Genomic DNA, 21,432 nt, shown 5'->3' with positions numbered 1-21,432 from the left:
ACCAGCATTACATATTACAAACAGACTATTTACAGAGATTATATAAGTAAGCAAGTTAAACAAGTTCCACAGGTTACAGTTAATCCTGAGCACAAATCAGGATTAAATTAAATTACACAGTAAACTGGTTAACAGATTTTTACACATTCTAGAGAGAGTTAGCCAGGCTTGATACATTGACATAGCCAGTTAAGTGACAAATGTTGTTTGAGTCCAGTTTTAAATTGACCTAAGGTGGAAAGTAAGGTAATATCAGCTGGAAGAGAGTTCCAGGATCTACTTACAGAGTTTGCAAAGAGAGAATCACCGGCTGTGTTATTAATTTTGCTAGTCTGAATTAGTAGTTTGTTAGAGGATCAAAGTCTAGGATTGTTATAGGGGGTGATAATATTTTTAAGTGCAGGAGTAGTGTCCGGATTATAGAGGATTTTATAGGCCTTAATCAGTTGGTTATACTGAATTAGGCTGGGTAGTTCAAGCCACCCAAGCTGATTTAGATTGATGCAATGATGTGTCCTAAAAGGCAGCCCAGTGGCAAACCTGGCAATGTGATTGTAGCAAATTGAGAGTTTGTTAAGGACAGTCTTGTTTAAATTCGAGAGTAGAGGGGATGCATACAGAAGGGTTGAAAGAAGGTGAGAGCGAGCTATGGCAATTTTAGCTGGAGGGGTTAGGAAGGCTTTTATTCTGTAAAGTGGCCCTAGTTTTTTATTGATGGTTTTGATAGTTTGGTTAACATGTAGGTCAAATTTTAGATTATTGTCTATGATGACACCTAATAGTTTTGTCTAGAATCTGTTTGTTCACCAATGACTGTCCCTTTTGCTAAACCCAGTTCTGATTGCTATATGCTAGATCAGGTCGCATTTGTCCACCATGTTCTACATGGCAACTTGGACATAAGAACATGAATGTTATATCTGTTTCTTATTGTCTGTACAATTGCATGTCTCTTAGTCAAATGTTATTATATTGTGGGCAGTTCATTAAAGAGGTAGGATGTAGATCAGTATGTATGTATACCTTTAAGAAGCTTTCCGGAGGCTTGCACATGTGTATAAATACTGAGCACATGCGAGCCTGACTGCCATTTTGTAGTAAGCTGTTGAGATGTAAGCATGCATGTCCATATAGTCTGTCAGTTAATCAGTTCATTTATATTTTGTTCTCCATCCTGATGTGTTTCTGTGTAATAAAGCATATAAATGAACTACCTGCCTGTTTGTCTTCACTTGTAAAACAAGACGAGTGACAGGATCCTATGGAGGTTGGGATGGGGGGGTAAAACTAATACATTCAATAGAATTTTCAGGTTTCCTTTCACTGCTAAGTGAATAAAGAAGCCTCTTAGTTAAAAAAGAGAGAGAGACTAATATAGTTGTGACCACTTGATGTCCTTCTGTTCTACTGTTGCAGTATTCATAACATAAGGGATTCCCTGCCAAGGGCGTCCCTGACATCCGGCCAGTATACCAAAGCCTTTTACTACTTAGGAGTACGTGAGACATTGCACATATGCTCTCCGTGTACGTCAGCCATAAAAGCAATGTCCACACGTGCTATCCTCAGAGCTTCTCTGCCACCCATCTGAATGCCATCTTCAGCCATCGTTCTGCTCGCCTGAGTCATTGCTACTGTTATCAAGCCTTTTCAGAGAAGTGCCCAGTTGGGGTGTTCTTCTGTTATCTTTTTTTTTACTACTGTTTTTGTGAGTTTTTTTCATGTCATCCAAGAAAGCCAAATGCCATTGTAGGAGACAAATTTCACAAAAATGTAGTCATGAGCAGTGCTTGTTCTGCTTAAAACCTACTTACAACCATAAAATTTTTTCCATTTGCCAGGCCTTCATGCCTAAAATTTTAAGAAGTCTGCTTTCCTCTGTAGCTATTTGTCTTGAAAATCAGAGTCTTAATCACTTGGCAAAAGACGCTTTGAAGGATACATCTGGGTCTTCTGCTGAGTTACTGGTGAAAAGAAAGACCAAACAACCTAGGTCTGTTTCTTCAGCTGCACCTCCTACATCGGATGTCTCTCTCTAGACCGATGAAGGCTAGGAGATCTGTCTGATCCTTGCATTGGATTCCTTGGCTGGAACCAATTCAGAGGTCACTATAGATCTGACGACAGGCGTGTCCTCAGAGGCTCTGTAGACATCCACTTCGGATGCACAGGGGGAACCGAGACTCATTATTTCAGAAGGCCATAGGGGAATCCCTCGAATATTAGTTAGGGAGTAAGGCCCGACTACTATTGTAGAGTGTAGGCCAATGTCAGGCCCTTCCACTTTCCATAAGGCGGATGTGCACCTTAAAAAGAAATGAAAGACAAAAGCATACCACTTAGCCAAAGATCCACAAAGTGAATGGCAGAGTTTACCCAGGGATTATTTAATGTCCTTATGGCCCTTCAGTCCCCTTCTGGTGTCTCATTTCCCACTCCACATTGGACATCTTCACCACAAAAGAGAATTAAGAAACAGGATTCTTCTGATGAAGATTTCTCTTCAAATGATGAATCCTTAGCCTATTCCACTCAGATTCCTTGTCTAGAGTATGCTTCTCCAGAAATGGAGTCGTAATGGCATTTACTGTCCTATAGAAGAGCTTACCTTTGGGGAAACCATTTCCAAAATGATAGTTTTTTTTAAATGGGATAGTTCCCAAATTAGTGATGTGCAGAAGAGGTACTGTGACCTACTGCAAATGGAGCCTCCTCCTTCTGCTCTTCCTCCAGTTTTATGTACATTATTGGATGCTTTCAGTTCAGCATTCCAATCTCCAGATTCACAGCCCCCGGCCTTTAAGAAGCTAGACAGCTTTTACAAAGTGCCAAAGGGTAGCAAGTTTCTTTTCAAATTTCCATCTGATCCTTCTATGGTGTCTGTGGCTTCGGATAAAGCTTCCAGATTGCTGCCATCTACTACACTTCTCCCTTCTCATAAGAAAAGCAGAACTTTGGAAAGGCTAGGGAAAAACATTCACACTTCTGCCACCTTAGCTTTCCATTCTACAAATTACCAGACCCGTATGACCAGATATGCTTTGGCTCTTTTATCACAGGCCATACAAGTCATTTCTGATCTTCGTGATTCAGAAGGGACGACTAATGCCTTGTCCTTACTAGGAGCTGCTTCTCAGGTTGCAAGGCATTCAGTTAAGTGTAGTTATGATGCAGCAGAAGCATCTTCTAGGGCAGCTACATCAGGTTGTGTTTTGAGAAGGTATTCCTTATTAAGACTTCAATCACTGCCAGATGACATTAAAACTAAGTTACTTGATGCTCCTCTGGATAACTCAGCCTTGTTTGGGTCTGCTGCAGCTGATTTATTTAAGTCTTTGCAGGACTTAAAGAAGGATTTCAAATGCATTTTTGTCTCACCTGTACCTAAGTTTCACAAAAATTATCCTTCCAAGACCGTCTTTGTGCGTAAACAGGCACACACGCCACCATCTAAGTCTAAAAAGGGTGGAAGGAGGCCTCCTCCACCTAAGACTTCTCAGTCTGCTCCTACCCAGAAGCAGTCTTTTCCTGACAAGCCAGGTAGTCTTTGACTGTCACTCCCATTACAGCCCTATTCCTCTTTCTCTTCGCCTTTCTCTATCTCTTCTTGCTTGGGGAAACATCACTCAGGACACATGGGTTCTTTCCATTATTCAAAAAGGTTACTTCATGGTCTGGAAATCTCTTCCTCCCTTCATGGGGATTCCTCAACCACCCCGGGAGCAACTGCATTTATTCCCAGAGGTCCTTCAGGACTTGTTGAGTCAAGAAACAATTCAGGAGGTTCCACTCACCTACAGAGGAAGAGGGTTTTATTCTAGGGTATTTCTAGTGCCCAGAAAGGATGGTCCCTGGAGACCAGTTCTGGACCTCTGTCCCCTCAGCACCTTCTTGAAGGTTCCTACTTTCCACATTCTGTCCCGTCAGACCTTATTTCCTCTCATTCTTCCTCAGGCTATATGCCACTACTGGATATCAAGGATGCATGCCTTCACATTCCCATTCATTCCCTTTACAGGAAATTTTTATGTTTCTCTGTTTCTTCCTTGCATTTTCAGTTCTCAGCTTTGCCCTTTTGCCTTTCAACTGCCCCAAGGGTATTCAACAAATGCCTAGCGCTTGTAATTGCTTTTTGCAAGCTTCAAAACATCCAAAATTTTCCTTACTTAGACAACCTTCTACTTCAGGTGTCTTCTCCAGAGATCTTGTTGCACAACCTGCGCTTCACTATCTCCCTTCTGCAAAGCCTGGGGTTCACCATAAACTTCACAAAGTCATCCCTCACCCCTTCTCAGGATCAAGTTTTCTTGGGGTGTAGGATTCGGACAAACCTTATGCTGGCCTCCCTTCCCCCTCGGAAGGCTAAGTCACTCATTTCTTTATTACAAAGTCTTCTCCCTCTACACTCTGTCACAGCCAGGGAATTCTTCAGACTTCTGGGATTCGTGACATCCACCATTCCAGTGTTACCATTAGCCAAACTTCACATGAGGAAGTTTCAGTGGTTCCTGAAAACAGTATGGATGCAGCATGCACCTAGAAGCTTTGGTTTCCCTTCTTCCTTGTCTGAAGAAGGAACTCCATTAGTGAATTCAGCAGATGGCCCTGAACCCAAGTCTCCCTATGCATCCTCCTTTTCCCTCTCAGGAGCTGTTCACGGATGCTTCAGATGTAGTTTGTGGAGCAGCCTTCAGCTCCATGAGGGTACAGGGGATCTGATCACCTTCCCAAAGAAAGGAGCACATCAAAGTCAGAGAGATGAGAGTGCTTCTGCTGCCCTTCAGACCTATCATCCTCTTTTCCTTTCAGGTCCTCTCAAACTGTTTACCTTCAACACCAGAGTTCTCTGGTATGAAATCTTACCATCTTTGCAGGCTAGCTGTAATGGCATGGGAACTTGCAGTTCAGTATTAAGTGATTCTTCAGGCAGTGTACATCTCTTCCAGTCAAAATCATGTGGCAGACACCCTGAGAAAGTGCTTGACTTAATCCCATGAATGGATACTTCATAGAGATGTATTTCTGGACATTGTCCATCAGTGGGGTACTCCTCAAGTAGATATATTTGCCTCCCCTCTGAACAGACTACCCCTATTTTGTGCCAGAGTCCCAGGTCCTCTGGTTTGGAAGGTGGATGCCCTGTCTTTTTCTTGGAAGGTGATGTTTCCTTATGCATACCCCCTCTTCCTCTCATTCCAAAGTTCCTTTTCAAGATTCAGAAGAACCAATCAAAAATCTTGCTGGTGACTCCCTTTTGGCCAAGACAGTATTGGTTCCCTCTTCTGCATTTAGCTGAGGTAAATCATCACAAGTTACCTGACAGGATGGACCTTCTTGCACAAGCCAAAGGATCTCTTATCCATCCCCAGCTGTCACTGTTGCAACTGACTCTGTGGGTGATAGGATTTTAATTCCTTTGAGACACTTTTTTCTGAGGATGTGCTTAGGGTTCTGCAGGAGCCAGAAAACCCAGTACTAAAAAAATCCTACTTACCTAAATGGAAAATGTTTTCTGTCTGGTGTTTTTCACAAAACTTAAATCCTTTGACTGTGGATGTTCCATTGGTTCTCTCTTATTTGTATGAGTTGCTCGATGCTGGATTGGGGTATTTCTGTCTGAAGGCCCACTTGTTAGCTGTTTCTGCTTGTCTGTCTTTATCTCCTCCTTTAGCTTCTAGGCTTAAGGCTAAACAGTTCCTAAAAAGCATCCAACATATTAGACCTCCAAGAAAGCATGTTCCTCCTCCTTGGGATCTTAATTTTGTTTTGGAAAAATTTACTTTGGCTTCTTTTGAGCCTGTAGCTACAGCTTCTTTGCAGCATTGGTCTTGGAGGACTGTTTTGTCAACTTTGACTTCAGCTAGAAGGGTGTCTGAGCTGCAACCCCTTGTGGCTTCTCCCCCTTTTCTGGTGTTCCATAAGAACAGGGTGTCCTTAAATACTAGCCCTTCTTTTATGCCCAAAGTTATGAATGGTCACTTAATCCATTAATTTGCCCACCTTTTTCCCTTCCTCACAGTCAGCTTGTAAGAAAGTGTTGTATACCTCATGTGTGCATAAACAACTCAGATTTTATTTGGATAAAACCAAGGCGATCAGAAAATCTGATTAGCTTTGTTTCTTTTCATCCCAAGTCTTTGGGATTGCCTGTTTCCAAGCAGACTATTCCCTCTTGGATTTCCAAGGCTATTTCCTTTTGTTATGTTTTTCATGGTAAGAGCCTCCCCTTTTCTGTTAAGGCTCATTCTACTAGGGATGTGGCTTATTCTGGTGCATTTTTTCAAGGGGTTGGTCACTAACTCCATTCTTGAAGCAGCTACATGGACTTCTGTACATATCACCAAATACTGTAAATTGGATAGAATCTCCAGAGCTAGGGCTGGTTTTGCTATGGCCATTCTTTATGGCTTTTTAGAGACCTCTACTGCCCCTTCCACCTCCCAGCTTTCCTCATGAGCTTTGGTAAATCTGTCTCATGTTATGAATACTGCAACAGTAGAATAGATGGATTATAGTATAGTTGTGTAAAATCTTACCATAACGATAGATGTCCTTCTCTTCACTGTTTCAGTATTCTGTCCCTTCCTCCTAACCTCCTGGTTTTTGCTTTTTCTTATGGATGTACGATTCACCTCTTAGTTTCCTTGGACTGGTGTTCCTTCTGGGGCATTCATTTCTGAGGATAGTATGTGCGGGCATCATTTTTATGACTGATGTATGAGGAGGGAATATGTGCAACATCTCACATACTCCTAAGTAGTAAAAAAGCCTTTGGTATATTGGCCAGACGTGGGGGTCGCACTTGGCAGGGGGAATCTCTCATGTTATGAATCTTACAACAGTGAAGAGAAGGACATCTATTGTTATGGTAAGATTTTATACAACTATAATTTATGGTAGGCAGAATATTGCCAGGTGTTGCCCTACAGCACTATGCACAAATCTTCATTACTGTTAATGGACCAAGTTTCTTACAAAGTAAACTATAAAGTGAACTAACAGTAGTACACTTGAGTTAAGATTGTTGGTAAAATCTAAGAGAATTAAAAACTTTGGTGAGTATGTCATTGTCCTTTTACATTTCAGCAGCATGGTTGAATCACATTCACTGAATATATAATTAAAGGGAGTCATCTTCAGCAAACAGCAGCTTGGGTTGTAATAGTATCTGTTTTAGAAACTTAACACCTTAGTAGATTAAAACATATTTTCAGCCTTTTTTTAGAGAATTCTCACAGTAGTGTTTTTCGGCTTATGATAATGCTGTAGTTTTTATCCTCTTTTCATCTTTTTTCCCTAGAATTTATTATTCACAGATGAAGGGGATAATTCAGAAATTAAAGTTATTGATTTTGGTTTCGCTCGATTAAAACCTCCTGATAATCAGCCTCTAAAAACTCCTTGTTTCACCCTTCATTATGCTGCCCCTGAACTGTTGAAACATGATGGCTATGATGAGTCCTGTGACTTGTGGAGCCTAGGAGTCATTCTGGTAAGCTCTGAATAATTAATTGTTCTTATTAACTCTACCACCCTTCAGATTTGCAGGAGAGATGCATCGTTTCTGAGTTGCCAGTATGTTTTTCACCATGAGCATTACACAGATACTGTCATTAATATATTTCTGAGACGTCTACCATCAGTTTGACTCAAGTGCTGTTGTCTGTTTAGATGTGATTTGTTCTGTTTGATAGGAGGGCATGTGTGTGCCTTTGTCTGTAGTTGATGCAAGTCTTGCTTATGGTTTTGTTTAGACTGTACATTTTAGTGAAGAGTGCAACATCTTGCGTGAGTATTCCATTGGAATAAAGAATCCTGTGTGTGTGTGTGTGTGTGTGTGTGTGTGTGTGTGTGTGTGTGTGTGTGTGTGTGTTTATTGGTATAGTACACTGCAGTGAACGTATAGTGTCCCAACACACAGTAGGTCACTGCCAAATAGTCAACAAGTGTGCAAGATCAACAGTTCTCGAATAGAGGAATATTTCCTTTCCCTGTGGATTGTACGATCTTGGAGTTGAGATATATAATTAGCAGGGAAAGGGGGTGGGGGGGGCTTGTCCCTTTGCAAAAACACTTGCCACTGGTTTACTTCGTTCTAGGGTAATCCCCGGAGCATGCACAGAGCCTCTAGTTATTGGTGTGGTTGTTTGAACATCAGTCTGTAGAGTGTTGGGACACTGTACATTCGATACACTGCATTACACCCATATATATATGTATATAAACTGTGGATACCCTTGTTCTTATCAATGGATCAGTGTACGTATTACTCAAGAGCATAAGGATCCAAATCAGTTAGTTGGCAAACAGGTACACTGAAGGACATAATGGCTATCTGATGGAATTATGTGGCAGAAATTGTGTATAGAGCTGTGTGACAGGATCACGCAACAGAAATTGCATAGAAGGCTATTTGATAGGATCAGACAACAGTGTAGGTTTTGGAGTTTTGTACCTTTCCCACTGTTCTGCCATTTCAGAACTTGTTATATATAAAGTAACAGAGGTCTGGGAAATTCGGGGGGGGCTTGCATCCCTGCAAAAAAACACTGCAAAAGTAGAATTTGTGTATTTTTGTATTGTATTGATACAGTACAGTTATTGTGCATTCAGTGATTGGTTATCAACTGAATTGCACTTGATTTTAAGTTCTCTCAGTCACTTGTCCACTTGTTTTATAGAATTTTAGAATAAAAAAATACAAGGCATCTAGACCATGTGATCATGTACACCTTGCCAGTATCAATGATTTGCTACTCCAACATTTCTTGAAAAGTACTCTGTGGGGGGGGGGGGGGGGGGTTTGAAATCTTCTGTCTCATTGCATTCCCAAAACATATGATCTGATGTAAATTTTCATTCCGTCCTTGACTGATGGACTCAGATCCAAGGCGTCATATCTGACTCAGCTGCTGTAAAAGCTCTTGGCAAGCAGAACTCTCTAGCTTCTCCCTTAACCACAATTCATCCTCTTCATTACCTCAAATCTCGTTTGCCGCTGTTAGATGAAAGATGTGGTTGTTTGACTGTCAAGCTATTTGGGATAGATAATTGCTTGTAATTTTGTTCTTCTGCTTTAATCTTTCTTTAATTTTTCTCTTTATATTACTAGCGTACTCCAGATACTATTGTTAGAATCTCTTTCTCCCTGTTTTTCTCTCCCTTACCCTTCTATGTTTATCGTGGCTCTACTGCCTTTGTAAATAGTCCCCTTCCCCCTCTTTCTTTTTTAAATAAAAAAAAAAAAAAAGAGAGAGAGATCCTATTAGTTGTCTTCCTTTCACTTTTGTCTTTACTTTTTTGTGGTGGTATTTGCAGTTTCTTCTCTGTAGTTCCTATAACTGTTATCAACAGGGCTAAAAACTACACCTGCGGGTTTTAAGAAGTGTGGAAAGTGCAGACCAAAGATTCCCTTCTCTGACTTTGTACACCCTTTGTGTCTCCTGCTTTGGTCCCCTCCATCTGCAAGAGAGTTTTGCGATATGTCATGCCTTCAACCTCCAAGTATTATTAGAACGCAAGAATAAATTCATCTTGAAGGGGCTTTTACCATCTTCTTTTGGTGATGCCATCTCTGGAGAGGCATCCAAAAAGATATCTCAATCATCTCCAAGCTCTTCTTTTGTTTCTTCTAAGACCTCAGAGAAAACTTCAGAAAGGCCTTATTTGGATCCAATAGTTTCTACAGATCCAGCCAAGAAAAAGAAAATTAAATTATTGGCTCCGACCCCCTTGGATCAGACAAAGATAAAAAGTATGCCTTTGGATTGGACGGTTTCTTTGGATCCAGAGTCTGAAAACAATGGATTCATCAGCTCTGAAGATGTTGGCTCCTCCTAGAATACTTGACGTACTTCCTAGGACAAGGTACTCCCCATCTGTGAACTCTGTCCTGTCGAGAGTGCCTTCTCCTTTTCTTTATAGACTGGATTCTCCTTCCAGGCAGTTCTCGCACTCTTCTTGGAGCCTCACTGTAGAAGATGTGGAGAGGGTAGTGAGATAGATAATTTCAGCACAGAGCCTCCCAGTTGTTGCTTCAGCTCCTAGCCCTTTGGGTCAGGAAGCCCACATGTCTAACTCTTCCTCTTCTGACTCCCTCTTTGGGTTTGGAGCCCTTGGATCCTAGCTATCCACGCCCTCCTTCTTCTGGTCCGAAGATCGCTGTATCCTCTGATCTGAAGTTTGCTCAGAGCTCCTCCATGCTATTGGACCCGAGAGCTCCTGGAGCTGATTCTGCCCTGTCTGATCCAAGGTGTATCAGTTGACTCCAAGGGCTTTGGCGCTTCGGAAAGGTTAGTTCAGCTCCACCTTCTACCTCAGGGTGACTTTCCTCAGAGCAGGGAAGGACCCAGGATTAGAAAGCCCTCCTTTCAAACCCAGGTTCTTATCCCTGTCTAAGAAGGTCAGCTTGTAGGACTTTGGAGTGAGCCCTGTCAGCTTCCTTGACCCAGACAGGTCCTATCCCCTTGGGTTCTGTATGTTCCCCTGCTGTGTGTCAGGAGTCTCCGCTAACCCTCCCAGAGGGACAGCTGGTACCAAAACCTCAGGACACCCTCTTGGGTACTTGTACCTCTTCTGATACCTCCCCAGATTATCCCATTGAAGAGGTCTCTAGGAAGAGGACATGTAAGAAGAAGCATCTGGATTCTCCTGAATCTGTCACCGAAGAGCTAGATTTTGAGGAGGGCAAAGGATCCCCACGGTCACCTCCTGCGGACATCTTATTCGGAGACATCCTTGAAATCATAAAACAGAGAGGTGGCTGGAAGCCCAGGAATCCTTGATTGGAGGAATCTGTGCTCCTGGAGGCATTTGGTACTGGCTCATCTATGTCTTGGGTGATTCCACCTGCTGATGAGTTCCTCAAATTGGTCTTGCATTGGGCATGGAAGGAGCCTGACTCCGTTGAGCCCATACCAAGGAAGCCTGATAAAATTATGATCTCTTCGGAAGGCAAAACAATTTGGTCCAAGGGTCCCCTGTTGATGCCATGAGCATAGTGGCAGCCATCAGAAAGGAACTAGCCGACGAAGGTTCCTCTGTTCATCCCCCCAACAAGGAGTCACAAGTGATGGACATGTTTGGGAAGCATATCTATGCTTCAGGGACCTTTGCTTTGAGGTCCCAGAACTATATGGCACATTTCACCAGATTACAAAGGGATCTGATAAAGGAACTCTTGGATACCCTTACAAGAACCATGGCTAAGGAGGTGAAGGAGTTGATCACTTCACAACTGACGACCCATCAGTTGATATCGAGCTTGCCCATGAGGCTTATATCCCGTGTGGCAGAAGGAACCTCAGGGGCAGTGGATTCAGGCGTAGCCATCAGGAGACGACCCTGGATGCGGTTGTGTGGCTTCATGGAGCCTTTTAAGTCTACATTTGTCAATGCTTCTTTCGACGGCACGTCTCTCTTTGGCCCCAAAGTAAAAGATATGTTGTCCAGGTTTGAGAAGGATGGAAATACCCTTTCTGCCATGGGCATGCATTTTTCCACTCCCCAAAGACCCTACTCAAGGAATCATCGGGTAGGTGGAAGGATGTGGTTGAAGAAATCACAAGGATCTTGCCAGGACCCATGTGGAGGGTCCTCCTCCAGAGGTGGAGGGAGAAATTCAACTGGTAGACACCACCCTCATGGCAAAGGAAGCCTGCAACATCAAGGGTCCAGAGAACCATTCTTTCGCAAACCCTTCCAGTGCTTCTGAACGGAGGCCTGATTGTCTCCCTGCAGAGGCAATAGAGGGTAATTTGTCCCTGCATCAGAGAGCCTGGCTAGAGATAACAAAAGATACTTGGGTGCAGAGGATTGTATCCAGAGGATATATAATTCCATTTTCACTTTCTCCTCCAGTTTCCAGTAAAATCTCCAGCGTTCCACCAAATCAGATGGATCAAGCAGACATTCAAATACAAAAGCTGTTAAGAGAGTTATCCAAGAGGTCTCCCCCAAGACCAGAAAGGATCCTGAACTTACTCAAGATTCTTTTTAGTACCAAAGAAAACCGGTTTGGTTTCCCTTTCTGTGGCCTCACTCAGTTCAAAACCTTGGATTCTGGACCCAACTCCACTTCCTCTCTCACCCGACAGGCATGACACATCCGGACCTTCCAAACCTCAAGCTGACAGCTTGGTTTCTCCAATTCCAGTAGTAGCCAGACAATCGATGCTGTCATCCCCTGTTTGTCATATCTTGTTGTCCTCCATTAAGCCATCCACTAGGAAACTTTACGCTAATAAATGTAACAGATTTGTACACTGGACTATTCAAAAGCATGTAGATCCTTTGTTGGCCCCAAGTCCAGCTGGCAGCAATTTCTAGTTTCTACACTGGATTTGATGGCCGTTCAGTAGCCTCTCATAAACTATGTAAAGCCTTTTTGTGCCGCACAGTTCTTCTTAAACCCCTTTTTAAAGATCCTACTCACCAGTGTTATCTCAATCTGGTACTGCATTCCTTGATTCTATGACAGTTTGAGTCTGCCCATGACTTTGACCTCAAATTTTTGTCATGGAAGACCTTGTCTTTAGTTACCATCATTTCCGCCAGACAAATTTCAGAAATTCAGGCATTGTCAGTGAAACCTCCGTATCTTTTGTTCCATAAGGATTGTCTCCTTATGAACCAGTGCATCTATTTTGCCCAAGGTAGTATCATATGTTAACATTAACCAATGTATTAATCTACCAGTCTTCTCCCCAAATTATTCCAACAAAGGAGAATACTTGTTAAATTTGCTAGATGTGCATAGACCATTACGTTTCTATCTTCATAGGGCAAAAGGTATCAGAAGGACTTATCAATTGTTTTTATCCTTTGGTGACTTGAAATTTGACTCACCTGTATCTAAAGCTGCCTTAGCTAAATGGCTTATTGACTGTATTTCCTTTATTTATAACAAGTCAGGAATGACTTTGCCTTGCAAAGTACGGGCTCATTCTACCAGAGCTGTAGCTACCTCTTCTGTTTTCCACTCGAGAACTTCCATGGATGATATTTGTTCAGCAGCAACTTGGGCTCGCCCTTGCACTTCTATCTCTCATTATAAGCTGGATCTGGTGTCCAGAGGAAGGGCATCTTTTTGCTCAATGGTGCTCAGAAATATCCTTTCTTGAATCCACCTAGGGTTCTAAGTAGCTGGGGACTCTCCTCCATTAGTTGAGGACAGAATGAAAATTGACAACATCAGATTAAAAAGTTATGTACTTAACATAATGTTCCACCTGTGTTGTCTGTTTTCTTTCCTCCTCGACTCCCCTCCCACCAACCCCCAAACATTTTTAGGTGTATTTTAGAAGAACGAGGGGATATAACAGTTTGGTTATATCTTTCCAACATTACCAACTCCAGATGTGGTATTACTTCTTCCTGTCTCCCTCTCTCTGTCTCTCTATCTGAGTTATACACATATATGTATAAAGTTGTAAGAGTATATCTTCCTTTACTGCTTGCAAACAAATCTGAGGTAATGGGGGAGGATGCATTGTGGGTAAGGGAAAAGTTCAAGAGTTCTGGATTGCCCCAAGCTTTTTCAGGGCCGAATCGGATCTGGCACCTCGGATCTGAACCCATCAGTCAAGGAGGAATGAAAATAGACAGCACAGCTGGAAAGTTATGCTAAGTACATAACTTTCTCTTCCTTTTCCTTTCCTCCTTTCCTTTCACACCTCAGCATTTGCTGTGTGCCTGAGGAATTCTCTGAAGTCTTCTTTAGGTGTAAAAACACCTATGCAAACTCTTACAAGCAAAAATGCTAAACCTTCTGGACTTTATGTACTAGGGATACATAGAGATGTTGTCCCATAGATGTCCTATCTGAAGTCACTGTAGCAGTATCCTTGACATATGGGTTGTCACCGCTGATGTCCAGCCTGGGTAGCAAAGCTTTACCTTCCCAGAGTTGTATGTCTGAAGCATGACCTCATATAAGTGTAGGGGTATATAGACGGACATGAAAGCGTGTACCTTAGACTATCTTGCTGCCAACCCGAACACAGAAAGTGCATCTGTCAGACTGATCGTCATTTAGTCGTTGGTACCATTCCTTCAGTTTATTGTTTTCTCAGATAAGTGCCTTGTTGGGAAACCTTCCTTGGCGCTTTTTGCTTATGCTGTTTTTGTTCAAATTTGTTAGATGTCAGCTGGAATCTAAGTGTGAGTACGTGTTGGGCAGATTCCATAAAAGGACTTGCACACTACTGGCCTTTTCTATATAGTCCTACAACAAGATCACAAATCTTGCTCCTTTTGTCAATCATTTGTTCCCAAAACCCATAAGCTGAGGCTTTCTTCTCTCAACACCTCTCTGGAAATTGCGTCTTAAATGCCTGGCCCAGTTGAACATGGCAGAATCTGCATCTTCAAACTTCAGTCTTCTGCCTAAGAATCAGCTTAAGAGGCCCAGAACAGACACAGTCTAACATTTTGCTCTCTGATGTATCCATTGAGGTTGCAAAACCTGCTGTTTGTCCAGTCACCTCTCATTTTCCTGCTACTGAGATCCTGACGGAGGCTGGTGTGGCTCCTGAGGCCTTGCAGACTGCAGATACATATGATGAACCTCAGCTCATCATTTCCAAGGGCCCTCAGGGTGTTTCTCAAATATTTAGTTAGGGAAGAAATCCCAGTACATTAGTAGAGGTTAGACAGGGTTCCGAATCTCTGCATCTCATCCAGGCAGACATCACGTCCAAAAAAAAATAAAAGACTAGACATGTGACCTCTCCCTCAGCACCTGGGGAGAAGGAGTGGATAGATTTCTTCCAAGACTTGTTCAAAGCTGTTATGGCTTTGAAACCCCCCCCGTCCTCTGGGTCTCCACAACCATAGGCTAGCATCAAAAATTTACTGTGGCATCTTCCTCTTCTGAAGAACAAAATTATGAATCTGATGTCTTTTTCATCTGTTCCTCAAATGATGGGTCTCTGATCTGTCCTCTGCCACTCAGTAGACTTTAGGCACCATAGCTCAATCTGTTCACTTACCATAATCCACCAACAACTCCAGAGATACCTCAGATCTCATTTGACACTTTAACGATTAGACATGGTCTCTATTAACGCAAGCGACTTGTTTTGAATACGTACAATTTTTTATCTTATTTTTCCCTACTCTCTCCGTCTGACTACCCAAATTGTTAAAAAAGTCATGGAAAGGTCTCGGTTAAGGCGCCGACCGGTCCAGCCGGTCAATCGTCAAACCGTCACCATCGCCGACGTTTCGGCGAAAGAAAATCCAGTAAATCTTCAGCCCTGCTACCTTAGTTGAACTGGCGGCTAGTGATTTGCTATAGTTGAATGTGCCTGGTTTGGATGTACTTACCTACCCTAGGCTGTTGTCTACTTTGACACCTGGCCTGCTGCACCCTTCCCTGCTTAAGGTCTTTGCCAGGGTGCTGCTAGGCCCAAAGCCATGTCTATTCAGGCCTAAGGTGCCCAAAAGCCCCCAATAGCCACCTCTGTCTGCCCCCCTGTTGGGGCACTTGCTACACAGAAGAAGATTTAATATCCTTAATTATTTAATCTAGACATTCCAATCCCTTTCCCAGAGAGCCCCAGACCAGAGCCCCCCCAAGAGCCCAGCCCAGAAGCCCCCCCCCCATGATGACTGATGATTCTCAGCTCCAGACCAGGCAGCCACAGACTCCTCAGATTACATTTTTCTACTTTCCCTCTCTTCTGAATTGATCATTCCATTCCAGCTCCCAGAGGAATTTTTTTCCTTTCCTTTACATGCCATGAGTTCCAAACAATTCCAATGGCAGGGACAGATTTTCAGATTCAAGAAAAAGGTTTAGGATCTTTTTGCACTTACCCACACATAGGGCCTCCCCTCTAAGCCTCCTGTACTGCCTGTTGTGTGGATGCATGGATTGTGATTTTTGCACTGCTAATGATTCTTACCTCCAGCCCTCTCTCCCTCAGAGATAGTTTTGCAGAATTTTTCCACTCCTCACACCACCTTCCACCACCCCCACTTGCAGATCCCCCCAACTAATAACACAACTCAAGGCAGTAGCCTCGACTACCCCAAAAACCACAGCAAAAACCCTATTCCTTCGAGGGAGGAAAAGTCCCAGGGGAAAAAAGGGGGAACCTACACTCTTACTCTCTCAGCTAGAGCTTTAAACTGTCAGTTCAGTTTCATCCGATCCAATAGTAAGAGCTTGAACTTGATCACTGGTAAGACTCGTCCTCTGATGAATCCTATAGAGAGAAATGTATTGAGAAATGACATCCAAACATCAACAAGGTAGGTCCGCTAAAAAAAATGTATGATGCATGCACTGGATTTTCTTTTTTAGCATCAGCCATGACTGGGTACAGTGATAAGAAGGCATGCATGGTTGAACTTATCACGGATCATGATAATGTTAAAGCAAAGCTGCTAGATGATGGATAAAGTGGATAAGGCCAGTTTTGGTGGTACTAAGTAAAGTCAAAAGAAAGAAAAAAAAAGAAAAAAAAAAAAAACAACAACAAAACAATTAATTTCAGTTCAGCCCCCCCCAGTTTAGCAGGAAGGAACTGGCAAAAAAATGCCAAAGGGTCCTTTCCCCAAAAATCCAAATCCCAAAGGGGCAGGCAGAATAGAAGAGGCAGAAATCAACCAGAGAGGGAGGGCAGGAGACAGGGAGGAGTGGCAAGGCACAGAGGAGGCGACACACACAGGCACAACCACTGCCACAAGTCACGGACACAGCTGACAACTTTTCTGACACCACCAGGGCCAGCAGCTAGCAGCTTAGAAAGTTAGCCTTTAGGAAAAATTAAAAAAAAATTACTAAAAAAAGACAAATCATTTTTTTGCAAACCACCCACCCAAAGGCTACCACTTCCTTCCACACACTTACCACAAAAAAAAGAAAAAACCCAAACCTAACCAAATCAAAAAAAAAGAAAGCTCTACAGCAGATAGCTAAAATACAAAGATGAGAGCTGTGGAAAGAGTACCAATAACAGAACAGGGCAAAGGATTTCTACTCCCACTCTTTCCTAGTACCAAGAAAAGAGAAAAGTTGAGACCCTATCTCTCGACCCGTCCGCTTAAAACACATACATCATTGTCCCAAAATTCAAAATGCTGACCCTACAGCAACTTCTTAATCCAAATTTATCCGTTACAAACGGCGCAGCTGGACAACAAAGACAACACAACACATTTTAGTTACAAAATCATTTACTTTACTTGCTACACACATACAGTACATTTGCATAAAAGTCAAGGCTGATACCAACAAAAACAAACACATTCTTAAGGAAAACAAACAGTAAAACAAATGGTAAAACAAACTGCAGAAAAAAAAAGCTTCTTGCTTTAACAGCAGCAATTACCAAAGCAGAACAAAAAAGCTTCATGGCAAAGTTCTGCAGGTCTTCTGCAGCATGGCTGGTCCCACATGCCAGACTACATATGAGAAAGCTACAGTGGTACCTAAACAGTGGTACCTTAAAGAATTTATGCACAGAAGGCAGGCACAATCCCATGCCTAAAATCCAATCCCCTATGGTGGCCCAACAATGCTCCTATGGGCCAGGCTTACCCTTCCACAAACCCAGGCTTACTTCTTTCCACAACTTTCGAAAGCAAGCCAAACCATCACAACGGGATGGACACAGATCTAGGGATGGGATGGACATGTTGGATAAATGCATGATTTGTGGACTCCAAGACTGCTGCGTAAAAAAGAAATGCCAAAGTAAAGTTGGCAGTCCAAAACAGTAAAACCATTCCATCAAATTCCTCAAAGAATTGATAAAGATGACAGACAACAAACAATTCATGTGGTACATCAACAAACAGGGGCAGAATCACACATACCTCATACCCCCCATGCAGCTACTTTGAAAGACCTTTGGAAGCTGGCACATCCAGTTACAGGCAATATTTGTGCCGGAATTGTGCCACCCTGAGAGAACAACATGTTAAGCATAACCAATAGAACCCACTCGATGCTCAATGAATGGATGGAACACTGACATCTTCAAGGTCACAAAAAGAAATAAAATCCAACAATCAAATGAATTCGCATCCCCACTCCAATCACTCCACTTGCAAAAATTCTGCACAAGGACAACTTCAGCTGGTGGCATGGGGACATTTCCTTATCCTTGAAAGGCCTGATGATGCATGCATATGCATTTCCACCTCCTTCCCTTGACTACTGAAAATCAAAGAGGAACGCCCAAGGATAGCCCCTGATAGTACTGATTGTCTGACCACCAAGACAACACTGGTACCCATTGCTGAGGAGGAGATGTCGAGAAAAAAACTCACACCCTGATGCCTTTAATGTTAACAAAACCTACAACAACTAACATCATGCATCCAAAACAACTGCTTGCAGCTGACTGCCTGGGAACATCCAATAGCAGCAACTAACTCCCACCTTCTTAAAGGTAGACAAGACATTAGACCTTGAAGCGCAGGGACCTCAGAAGAGGTTTGTCATTTGGAAAAATGAAAAAAGGTTTGTCAAGAGGAAAAGAATAGATATTGCTAAGATGTAGATATTGCTAACATTCTGGAGTACTTGGCAGAGCTTGTCCTATTCCTCCATCCCAGTCCATCCATCAGCCTCCATCCAGCAGAATACAGCAGCTATTTCCTGTCTACAGCTTTTTTTCACATCCTCTACTCAGGCAGTTCCTCAGAGGGAGGAGAGGGATCAAGAATGTAAACCCTCCTAGACACCACACACCATTACCTTTGAACTTTTTGAACTTTAAAGTTGACACTCCTCACTTCCTTGCAGCAGCAGCAGCAACAGTACTGCAACACCTGTCAAAAAAAAAAACTGCTTTCCCATCACCCAGCAAGGAGGGGGAGGAGGGTTTCCTGACAGGCCTTAATGCACCCCTTCCCTCTTCCTAATCTTCCATCAAGGTGTCCATGAGAACTAAACTACATTTATGCCTAAAGTATCCAGAGTATCCAGAGTAAACCAGGCAATCCACCTACCTACCTTCTTTCCCAATCCACAGAACAACAGGGGAAAGATGCTGGCATACCTGATGTACATAGGCAGTTCACGCTACTACCCTGACAGAACCAAAGTAACAACAAAACTGACCAGCTTTTAGTAGCCTATGCAAGGAAGTACTTTTTCTTCTTTTAGGTTAATCACTGTTATAGTCCTCCCCTACATACACGTCTGTGTATATATATATATATATATATATATATATATATATATATATATATGTGTGTGTGTGTGTGTGTGTGTGTGTGTATTTATATATAAATATATATGTGTGTGTTTATGTATGTATGTGTGTATAGATATATATATATATATATATATATATATATATATATATATATATATATATATATATATATATATATATATATATACACACACACATAGGTTTACTATTGTTTATTCGAACAGAAAAACATTTTCCGTTCAAATAAACGAATGGTAATACCGAAAGTAAACTTTCACAATGGTCGAACAAAATGCTCAATGCATTTGGCTCGACACTGTTGTCGAAACCACCACGTGATAGCTGTATAGGAGCTGATGTAAATCAAACTCCTATACAGCTATCACGATTTGTGGCTGTGCCCCCCACACACCCCCTACTTATATATTCTAACTCTGAGATCGCACTACAGTGGGGATGTAGATGAATTTCTACTCCCCACTGTATTGCGATCTCCGTGCAGATAAGTCGATTTCCACTTATGCGAATGCAGTTGTGCATTCGCATAAGTGGAGTCGACTATCTGGTGCAAAACAGCTTGTGTGTTCGACATTCTGTTTTTCGGTGCATTGCAGCCGATAGAATGTCGTTCGCACAAACAATAAACACACACACACAGTGGATATAAAAAGTGTACACACCCCTGTTAAAATGCCAGGTTTTTGTGATATAAAAAAGTGAGACCACAATAAATCATTTCAAAACTTTTCCCACCTTTAATGTGACATATAACCTGTAAAATTCAATTGAAAAATAAACAAATCTGTTAAGGGAAAAAATATAAAAGAATAAAAAAAGTACAATAACCTAGTTGCATAAGTGTGCACACCCTTAAAGTAATACTTTGTTGAAGCACCTTTTGATTTAATTACTGCATTCAGTCTTCTTGGGTAGGAGTCTGTCAGCATGGCACATCTTGACTTGGCAATATTTGTCCACTCTTTTTTTTAGGTTCATAGGTTACTACTAGGCTAACTGCCCTTGTGGGACATTTTAAGCCTAGCCAATTACCCCATGTGAGAATCAAACCCTGCACCTTGTGTCTATAAGGTAAACAACTTAACCATTAGGCAACCCTCGCAAAAGCACTCCAAATCTGTCAGATTGCGAGGGCATCTCTTGTGCACAGCCCTCTTTAGGTCACCCCACAGATTTTATATTGGATTTAGGTCTAGGCTGTGGCTGGGGCATTCCAAAACTTTAATTTTTTTCTGATGAAGCCATTCTTTTGTTGATTTGGATGTATGCTGGGGTCATTGACGTGTTGAAAGGTGAAATTCCTCTTAATCCTCAGCTTTCTAGCAGATGCCTGAAGGTTTTGGTCCAAAAGTGACTAGTGTTTGGAACTGTTCGTCATTCCCTCCACCTTGACTTAAGCTCCAGTTCCAGCTGAAGAAAAGCAACCCCAAAGCATAATACTACCACCACCACGCTTGACTGTGGGGATGGTGTTCTTTTGGTGATACAAAGTGTCGTTCTTGCACCAAATGTACCTTTTAGAAATTTGGCCCTAAAGCTCATCCATCATCTCATCAAACCATAACACATTTTCCCACATGCTTTTGGGAGACTTGATGTATTGTTTTGCAAATTTTAGCCGGGCCTGGATGTTTTTCTTTATAAGAAAAGACTTACGTTTTGCAACCCTACCCCATAATCCAGACATATGGAGAATACAGGAGAGTGTAGTTACATGTAGTACACAGCCAGTGCTTGCCAGAAATTCCTGCAGCTCCTTTAGTGTTGCTTTAGGTCTCTTAGCAGCCTCCCTGACCAGTTTTCTGCTTGTCTTTTCATCAATTTTGGAGGGATGTCCAGATGTTCATCGTGTTTCACTGTTGCAGTCATGACTGTAGGGTTCTCCCCTGCCGGCAGGCAGTCCTCGGTCGGCCAGAATCCCAAAGTCTGGGTCCGGCGTCGGCTCTTCAGCCATGCTCCCTGACGTCAGAGCGCCAGGAGTACAAAGCTGACAGCCGACGCCATGTTCTCCAGTCTTTCTTGCCGTGCAGTGATAGCAGTTCGCAAGTGCCGGTCGGCTGACTCCTGACAATTTTTAATAATCAAACTTCAGTCCGAAGACTTTCTTTTCCTACTCAAAGCTAAGTACCCCGTTGGGGAAAGTTTTTTCTTGCTCCAGTCCGATGTCAGAAAAAGTTAATTGTATTTCATGTGGGAAGCAAATACCTCATAAGGATTTTCATTCTTACTGTATTCCTTG

The 21,432-nt window shown here is 42.4% G+C and overlaps 1 protein-coding gene across 1 annotated transcript in view; it reads left to right on the top strand.

The window, feature by feature from the left end:
• The window catches only part of RPS6KA5 (ribosomal protein S6 kinase A5), a 1,659,077-nt gene that overhangs the window by 1,078,318 nt on the left and 559,327 nt on the right, over positions 1-21,432 (top strand). The window contains 1 exon segment of the mRNA XM_044073623.1: positions 7,301-7,492. Within this exon segment, the coding sequence (XP_043929558.1) occupies positions 7,301-7,492 (192 nt within the window).

Source organism: Protopterus annectens, chromosome 6.part0, assembly GCF_019279795.1.
Source record: "Protopterus annectens isolate FY-2018-M chromosome 6.part0, PAN1.0, whole genome shotgun sequence".
Lineage (NCBI taxonomy): Eukaryota > Metazoa > Chordata > Ceratodontiformes > Protopteridae > Protopterus > Protopterus annectens.
This window is presented reverse-complemented; position numbering and strand designations above follow the sequence as displayed.